General features: G+C 34.3%; 1 protein-coding gene across 1 annotated transcript in view; it reads left to right on the plus strand.

The window, feature by feature from the left end:
* The window catches only part of LOC106786566 (protein prickle-like), an 85,369-nt gene that overhangs the window by 137 nt on the left and 75,248 nt on the right, over positions 1 to 9,984 (plus strand). Inside the window, exon 2 of the mRNA XM_014748089.1 lies at positions 5,572 to 5,697. Within this exon, the coding sequence (XP_014603575.1) occupies positions 5,573 to 5,697 (125 nt within the window). The 5' untranslated portion in view covers position 5,572. The remainder of the gene's footprint in view (positions 1 to 5,571; positions 5,698 to 9,984) is intronic.

The raw sequence follows: 9,984 nt of genomic DNA on the forward strand, positions 1-9,984 counted from the left end.
GTACACGTATATTATTAAGTATTAACATATATTATATGATTATCATCAAGTAACAATGAATATAAATAATTCAAACGAGTCAATTTGACGATATACTTTAAACTTTATGTAACAAATATACTGATACCTTGGTACCTGGTTATTTACGATAACTATGTTATTATAAGTCGTATTGTTCCTAATTCCTTAATTTTATGTTAAGATCGTCGTTTTTAATTGTAATAGATCAAATTTTTGGATATCATTATAGATTTACAAAATTTCTTTTTTATTTTTCTTCTATAAAAAATATTTTATTTCAGAGCACCTCTCGATGCCAAAATAACTTCTATTTAACAAACATTGTTATAGAAGTTTAAAAGTCAGTTAAAAGTCAATTAAGTCTTCGTTAAATTTCAATTTAAAAATAATTACAATAATTTATACCGTGATATTATTAAAAGTTGTAATGAAATTAAATTGATTTTATAAAAATAACATTAGTAATCTAGTAATTTTTATAGTTGTAAGCTTTACATGTATAAATGTATTTCTTATTTACAGAACAGATCTTTGTGAAATAATTTCGAAAACGTTTTCACTTTATGAATAGACATAACTGTTTTATTAAAAGAAGAAAATAAAACGAAAAATTACCTTGAAATATTTTTAATAGCTTCAATTGGAAAAGAATTTTTTCTATAGGATTTTAACCTCTCCCAAACATTTCATTAACAAAATATTAATTCATATAACCTCAAATTTATAAAGCAATTGTACAAGTCATTTTAGGAGTCACTAATTATCTACAGAAAATTGTATGTATATAACTTGATCATATTTGATAAGTTTTGTGTTATATCAAAATGCAGACATGCATAATGCAGGGATTGTGGATAATGTCTAGACACTGTCGATAATACCGAGCCGTTTTTGTCAATGTAGGAAACAGAAGAACACACATCACAAGTGTGCTGTATACACATCGACATTAAGTTTCAGTTTACAGAGGTACGTATAGTATAGCGGCACGCACAGCTTAACAACCCGCTGCATGCTTGTTTTTGTGTATGTGTTTGAGGGCAGAGTTTGTACTGTTGCCCAATAATGTATTCTTCTAGACATTGCGTAAACAGCATGTGTCGTAATGATGAGGAATAAAAGATATAGATAAGAATTCTTCTGTTTCCTATATTGACAAAAACGGCTCGATATTGTGGATAATACCTAGGCATTATCAAAGCAATGCTCTGCATTTCCCACTTTCCCTATACATATACAATAAAACAAAAATGAAAATAAAATTAATTTTTTCATAGAACATTATAATGTTTCAAAGAACACAGATTGGAAAACGCTGCTTTAGGTTGTGTACAATTTTCTTTTTTTTTTTATATACAAATTTATATACATATACTTTATATAATTGCTCTACTTAATATTCGTTAAAAAGTGGCAATCCAAATGAATTGCACGTGTCTTGTAGATTCGCCGGCATGGAGGAACCATGCGGGAGAGAAAGATGAATCGACGAGAAAGAAGGAAAAGGATAAAATGAATTTGCGAGCGAGAGAAAGATAGAGTTAAGAGTCACGGTGGGAGGATAAAGAGAGAATAGAAAAGAGGAGTAGATAGGGGAAGGGGAGGGTGTATATAGGAAGAAGGCCCCGCGGCATGCGAATGGGGTGGGGGAGAAAGGGGGTTTCAGGCCGAGATTGTAAGCCAGAGAGAAGAAGGAGGATGAGGAGGAGGAGGAGACGTAGAGGGGGGAACATGGGCCTCATCTTGGCGGTCAGTCCAGCTCGAGTCTCTTGACTGTGCGTGTGTTAACGCGGGATCGTGGGACCATCGAATCGAGATATCGATAATTCAAGAATTCTTTTTATCTCTTCCTCCTTTTTGTTTGCTACGTCCTTCTTATTTTCTAATTCTCAAATTTAGAGTATAAAAACAAAAAAAAAAAGAAGATCTATTCGTTAGTCTTAATCAATGCTTCGTTATCAGTTCTCTCTTCTTTCTCATCTCCTTTTTATCTCTTTTTCTATATCTTTCTACTATCTTCTTGTCAAATTGTATAGACGCATTAAATTTTTAATCTTAAATATCTGCCTCGGTCGTGAAAGTCGGCCACGTTTTTTGGTCGTTCGAATTTTATCTTTACGGTAAAATAAAAAAAAAAGTAAAAAAGAGAAAGAAAGAGAGAGAGTAATGAAGAATAGGGAAGGATCAAAGGGACGAGAGGAGAGGAAAAAAAGGTGAAGAAAGGGTAGGAGAAAGAGAGAAACAGAGAGAGAGGGACAAAGACAGGAAGAAGAGAGAAAGGAGTGAAGAAGCAAGTAAGCAAGCAAGCAAGTAAGCAAGCAAGCGAGGGAACGAGCGAGCGTTTGGCTCGTCTCGGGAGTGCAGTGCACGACGATGTCGCAAGGATGCCATCGTCTTCAACGTCGTTGTTGTCTCTCTTTTCGTTATTCCGGTCGTTGTCGTTGTCGTTGTTGTCTTTCTTGGAGATTAGTAACCTTTTAATTGAGCAACGATCATCTTGCGTAGCTTTGCTACGCCAGGATTTGCCGGTTGTTCGTTTCGTGAATGCAGGTGCAGGTGCTTATGCTTGTGCAGGTGCTGGTGAAGGTAGTGTTGTGGTTCACGTTAAAAGCTTGAATAGTGTTCTTAGTGAAAAAGGTGAGATAGAAAGAAATAGAAAGCAGATCAGAAGAATATTTCGAAATCGAGGTTTAATCAATCGTTATTGGAATTATCATCATCGTCGTTGTTGCTACTACATATAAGAGACATCAACAGAAGTAGAGAAGTTGAAGAGGTGCTGGAGAACGTTCAGAAGGAGCTGAGAAAACTTCGAGAGGGGGAACTCGAGTAAAAGGATTCCGTGTAACGCGCGCTCCGATTTGCCGGCACAGCATCTCTTGACTGGTACGAAGAGGAAAGCAATAGGTAGATACGTAAGCTTTCTTCTTTCCTCTTATCTCTTTTTCTTTTTCTTTTTCTTTTTCTTCTTCTTCATCTTCGTCTTCGTCTTAGTCTTCTTTTTTGGCACGAGTATGAGCGTATACGTGTATGCTCTCGATCGAAGATCCCTTATCCATACCGAGAGTAACCTGTCGAATTTATTGCTTGCGTACATACATATTATCAATATACTGGCTGAATCAGTAAACATTACACATCTGGAATAATTTTTTATTTCTTCTTGTGTTTCAAGAAGAAACCTTCCATGCTGTTTTTCATTTCTATGATAGATATCAAGGAATATATTGAATGTTTTTATTGCTTGTATTTAAAAGATAACTTTTTACATAAATATGTATTAATCATGTTTACTTATTTCGGAAGATCACGTTTTGCATAATGTATGACAAAGCGAGCAGATTAATTTATAATTTTGTATTAAATGTTTTATTAATATTGCTTTAATTGAAAAACTATGAAAGAGAATGTATAGAAGTTTATTTCGTTTGATATTTATTATATAATTACATTTTTGTGTATATCAAAGAACAATTTTTATTCTTGTTCCTTCTACTTTTAATTTATTATACTTTGTTATATACGGTCTTTGCCATAGTCGAAAGGCGTCAAACATTAAATGAATACTCTATAAGCACTTGTTCTGCTTTTGTTTGACTTCCACAAAGTAATAGAGAGAGAGAGAGAGAGAGAGAGAGAGAGAGAGAGAGAAAAAGAGAAAGAGAATACCTTCGAAGTACTCTTTTCTTGCTGCTAACAGAGAAGCATCCACCGAGAGCAACCGAACACAGCGGGATATTGTACGTCTTTATCTTGCGAGAAAGTTACCAGAGAATTTGAACGCGAATCATATTTCGTTGCGTTCCTTTTTTGATTATGTGTAAAAGTGAAAGCAATGACTATTTTCATGAGAAAGTATTTATAGAGACGAAGATTGAACGAGATGTGTGACAGTTCGCGAATCTTCTGAAAATTATTTCTTTTATGTTTTAACGAGGAAATTATTAAATGTAATTGGTTTCGCGATGATAATTTTACGAAATTACGATTGATTGTAAAAGTTGTGAAAGACAATAATTAATAAAAAGAAAATAACAGGAAGAAAGGAAAAAAAAAAGAATTTTCTACGAATAACAACAGGAACAAATCGAAACGAGACATTATGGTCTAGATAGTTTAGAAAGTATTTCGATCTCGTTAAAAGCACCTTCTTTTTCTTTCTCTTTTCGAAAAATGTTAATTGGTCGCTTTGCGAATTATAAACTACGCGGAGGAAAACACTCGTAAGTGCTTGGCAATCACGTGGACATTAAAATACCATGATTATCGTCAATGTTAGTGTATACTACGTATAAGATATGTTGGGATACTTTACGTTAACGATGCAAAAAACTACTAATTACTAGTGCTTACGTCCCTAACTCATTTTACGTGTAGATACACTCTGTTGTTCTTTTTATACACTTTCATTTTCGTTTCATTAGAAAAAGTGATCCAACATACACCATAGTATATAGCTATAATTTTTAATAATTTCTTTTTTTTTTTATTCATTGTTAGTTGCACATTTACATTATTTTTTATTCTCTTTTATTTTTTCAATATATTTATATTTATAATCATAAGCACCCATACTTAACAAATCCTATTTTCTTAATGATATCAATTAAACAAATTAAGATTATCGATATTTTATTTTAAACAAAGATATTTAAAAAGATAATAATATCAGTAATCTATAAATAAACTTTTCAAAAATTTGTCTTTGAAAAACATCCAGTGCATACATACATATCTGCATACTTATTTTGATGATTCGTGTTGAGTTTGTTAGGAGTTACTGCTTCTGCGAAGTAAGGGAAGAAGAAAATCGAAGATTGACATTAAAGACTGATAAGAAAATTATTTATGCGCATAGTAAGAGAGAAATTAAGAGTGAGAGTGAAAGTAAGAAAGAAAGAGAGAGAGAAAGAGAGAGTGTGGATGAATTTGATGGTGAGATTCGATCTAGTCGATATGAGGCGCGAGAAATGTTTTCAACGTAATAAAATTGAGCCAGAGAGGTGTAATTACATCGTGTGTGTCGTTTAATCAATGACGATCAGCGATCACGCTGGGACATCGTTTACTTGTTAATTACGAACCTCGATTTTATTAATTCACCGTGGGCGTAACTCCTCTTATTTTCTCATATTAGATAGGGCCCTTTAATTAATTCCTCTTCGGGGATCGTGCGTCGTATAAATTTGGTGAAAAATGTCACGCTCTTCCTCTCTCGCTCTTTGTAATTTTCCCATATTACGATCGTTAGGGTATAATGAAGAGTGCATATGTGTAACGAGCGTTTATCGTCCCGATCTCGTTATTATTACACACGAACGATAGTTATAATTATTTACGATATTTATATATCTGTATATTCAAAGTCGTAAATAATACAAATAAGACACTCATACAAGCAAAAAATGTTCTTCCTCTTGTACAAGAGACAACATTTTTTGGTAAAGATCTTTTAAAAGTCAACATATATTGCACCTAATTTTCTGTATTATGTATCTTTATTATATCACAATTTGCAGAATTAATTTGTTTTTCTTTGTTTACTCACAGAATGTTGTCACAGGGACAAGATAGCCCTTCAAGTGGTTATTCGTCGAACAATGCTGTTTATCAAGGTGCACCGTGTGGTCAGTGTCGAGATTTGTGTCCGGCCGGTTACGTGCCACACTTTTGGAGGTGAGCGCAAATATAAATGAATGAATGCATATTTAGGTATGCACATTTTGTATACATAAATATATATATCAGCCATTCATTTGCAAAATCGATTAACTCCACCACATAAAGAATAGAAAAAATTGATAAAATAATATACATTTTTGTATCATTTATTATTGAATGATTATAAAAATTGTACTTATTTAATTGGCGTTAAGCCTAATTATAAAGGAAATTTATTATAAATATTAACTAAAATTAAATGATCACTTTAGCCTGTGAACGGCTTATATGTATATTCGTTTCAATATTATTGCATTGAATGTTTGCGGAAACTAAACGAACATGTTAAGGATGAGTGAAAAGGGCGGGTTTTTCGCCTTTCAGGCTTCCGTCTTGACCATTTTTACTCTTACCTGCTGCTGTATATCACGAAGAAGTTCTGCAACATGTGATTCTGCATTGTCACGACGCCAAGAGCAACCGTGTTTCCTCTTTAACATTGAATGCTCTTGCAGATACTACGGATGCTTTCTGTTTATTCTGAACGAATCTTTCTTTTTTTTTTCTTGCATTTAATATATACGAGAAGCAAGTCTCGTTAAAGTATTTATAAATATTTTAAAAAATTTATTGTTCTAATTTTTTATTTACATTGAAAACAATAGGTACTATAAATATACTTGAACATTTTAGAGTGATTTGTTCGGCTTAGGAAAATTTATTTTGTTATAGAAAATGATTGAGTATTTCTACGAATTCATTAATGAAAATAGTGGGAATGATAATTTGATAAAGGGAACAAAGTTAAATTACTTTTAAACCAACAACAATACTTGAAACTTATTTACCTTTTTTTTCCTTTGAATTGCTGTACCGATTACAAAAGAAAAAAGATAATTTTTACTGATTAAATTCAATGTCTTGATAACATTATACTATTCTTATCAATTACCCAAATATTCTCTAAAAACAAATGAATAATATAAGAATATTTATTTGACTTGTGAGTCTATAGTCGATACCGGTTTACCTATCTCGATCAATGAAAATCTTCAAAAAAAAAAATAAGATTTATTTAAGATTTAGGATATTATGAAACTTAAATAAACTGTCGAGGAACGATAATTACGCGATATAATAACAACGATTATCTGTACAATTTTAATAGAGTTGATTAGTTAGTACCGTGAAAAATGTGGAACGATCTTGGCAGAAGGGTTTCGAACAAACGTGCATTTATCTCCGAAGAACGACCTTGATTTTTCCTTGAATATAGCCGGTGCACCAAGAGGTAGAGGATCAGAAGCACGATTAGAAGGGAAGGTGATGGTAACAGTTGGTTCGCTAAGGTCTAGCAATACCTACCTAACACAGACACTATCTTTGATAACCAGGCACGTGAGCCATGCTTGAACATGAGCCATGAATTGTCTACCGATTTCTCCGATCTCCTTCTATCTCTCTCTCTCTCTCTCTCTCTTTCTCTCTCTATCTATCTATCTTTCTTTTTCTCTAACGCACCGTGAGAGATATCGGCGGTGAACGAGGTAAAAGAGAAGCTCAAGCTCAAGAGAAAAAGAGAGAGAGAAAGAGAGAAAGAAAGAAAGACAGGGAGATGAAGAAGACAAGGAGGCAAGGTCGAAAGAGGGCAAAACGAAACGTTTCTCGGCTTCGGGTCGTAGGGTCGACTCGTCGGTCTCACGCGAACTCTGCGTGCAACGAGAACAGCGCAATGGGCCGTTCCAAGACGAATCGGCTGGCAACCGACGAGCCAACGAGGGAGAGAAAAAGAAAGAGGTTGGAAACGCATATAGGAAAAGAAACAGAAAGAGAGAGAGAGAGAGAGACGCACGTTGCTCTGTAATTAACATACCGAACCTCCCTATCATGTTGCCTCGTAAGCTGCCTCCTCGATCGTGTTCACGAAACGCTCCGAACTTTGTTCATACGCCATTATTTTCGTAATGTATCTTCTCCCTTTCGATGCTTTCGAACCTCCTTGTTCCGTTAGAGAGAGAGAAAAAAGAAAAAAATTTTCATCATGGTACGAACGAAGAACGCGCTTATATTTTTTAATCATGGACATTGTAGAGTGTCTTATTTTCTTCTTGGTCTGATTTGTACACCCCACTCTTACATCGTTAAGATTAATGAAGATTTATCTTAAGATTTGATCTCACAGTTTAGAGATATTTAATACATGTTAACCTGGCCTCGATTTACGAGAGCTTGTGAAGAATTTATTACCATCGTATATATTTAGAAATCAATGTTATCGTTATACGATATTAATATTTGATTAATTGGTATAGACAAATTTTGAAATACTAATTCAATTATATCTGATATATGTAATTATTATGCATTTAATTTAGTTATATTCATTGAAACGTATAATAACTGATCATATTCGATATGTTTAGAATTCGAATAATTGAAACTTAATATTCATTTATGTATTTACAATTTATTACGTATTAATATAAAACCAGAAACTTGATTTTTGTAATCAATAACACAATAATTCTGCACATGCACTCGATAAGAACTTAAAATCCGATAATCCGATATTCCAACGTAGAAACAGAGGGTAATCATTAGAACGTGCACCTTGCGAAGTCGAACGTATTAGTCGCCAAGTGTCTGTACACTCGTCTTGTAATTCAAACGTCAATTCATCTTGTTACGCTCGTTGGCTTTCGAAGTAACGTCACCGACATTCGAAGAGTGTAATTATCGAAGATATAACCAGAGGAAGAAAGGAATAAAGAGAAAGAAAGACAGGAGGTAGAAAAAAATAGAGAAGGGTATGAAAGTGCGTGTGTGTGTGTGAGAGAGATAGACGTATCCCGTAATAGACATTCCGAAGAGACCCGCTGCGTTGTTTCATCGACTGGCTCGGTCGTTCTCGCGATCGCGATGGTAGCATTTCCGGTCTATCTCTTCTCTCTTTCTTTTTCTTCCGAGACGACGACGACGACGACGATGATGATGATGATGATGATGGCGTTGAAACAACACTTACAAAAGCCTCCGGGAAGGAATTGCCTTCGAGGTAGTTCTTTCCAAACGTTTACATGTTTTCCATCAGTTTAATACTCGTTTCAAAATGTTCGAACCATCAAAAGCATTTGTATCAAAATACGTTCTTAACTAACTCAGAATAGAAAGTTTGAAATAATAAACCAGTTTTTAGCGAGTCCTCGCGACATCATTAAACAAGTGAATGAATTTAGAATGAGAGTAATGCCGTTAAAACACTTCTCAGTGGGAACTTGTAATACATGAAAACCGAGTGAAATGACATTGTAAATTTAAGAGGTCTTTGGGTAGTTATTAGACTAGTTCGTAGTTATTAACAGGCTTTTTGTTTAGCATAATCGTTTACTTGATCATAATATATAATAATCGCTCTTGATTATACCAGTATTCGTAGGTTATTTTATTGGAATGTTTAATATGTCGTTTAACGGCTCACCGAAGAGGAACATGTTTGAGGAATTGCATCGATTATTTTCGATGTTCTTTTTCTACGTGAGCCTGTTCAAGGTTATCCAAAGAAAGGGTAGGGGAAAGGAAAAGCGGTAAGGGAAAAGAATGTGGTTCAACGGTGGCGCTGCCTTGGCTTTTGTAGGGCTTCGATAAAAACTTGGAGACCTTTTGAAGATCTCAAGATGGCCACGCGTTCCATCATCTCTTCCTTCGACTCTTTTTTCCTTTTTATTTTCATCATAGACCAAACTTTTATATCCTATCTCTACAACAACAACCGCATGTTCAAGTTAAAGTTAACCAACCCGATGAAGTGTTTCGGATTCAATCTCGTTGTTAAAACGAATTCCATTTGAAGAGGAGGCATAATAGTTAACTAGATTTAACGACTACTTAAAATGGCTCTGGCAAGAAACGTATAAACATTTACATTGGGAGAACGGCGCGTAGTAAATCATAGGCTTTCTAACAAAGCCAAGAGATGGGAGAGAAGGATGCTGCTGCTGCTGCTGCTGATGATGATGATGATGATGAGGAGAGTGTGTTCTTGGGCTTAGTAGTTTCTGTGTTGTACGCTAGAGTGTCTGGTTCGGTAAGTCACTATATCTCTTGGAAGAAAACAACCTTCTTCGAACCGATTGAATCGGCTCAGCGTAATTTTCTGATTGCTTATCGATCATCATATTGATAGGCGTCAGGTTTTATTTTACGACTCTAAAATAATGTTAAAAATACGAAGGGAGATTTTGGGATAAGGATATCGACTTTATATCGAATGTCTATATATATATATATATATATATATTTTTA

This window comes from Polistes canadensis, unplaced genomic scaffold (assembly GCF_001313835.1).
Source record: "Polistes canadensis isolate GaletaPanama2010 unplaced genomic scaffold, ASM131383v1 scaffold_77, whole genome shotgun sequence".
Lineage (NCBI taxonomy): Eukaryota > Metazoa > Arthropoda > Insecta > Hymenoptera > Vespidae > Polistes > Polistes canadensis.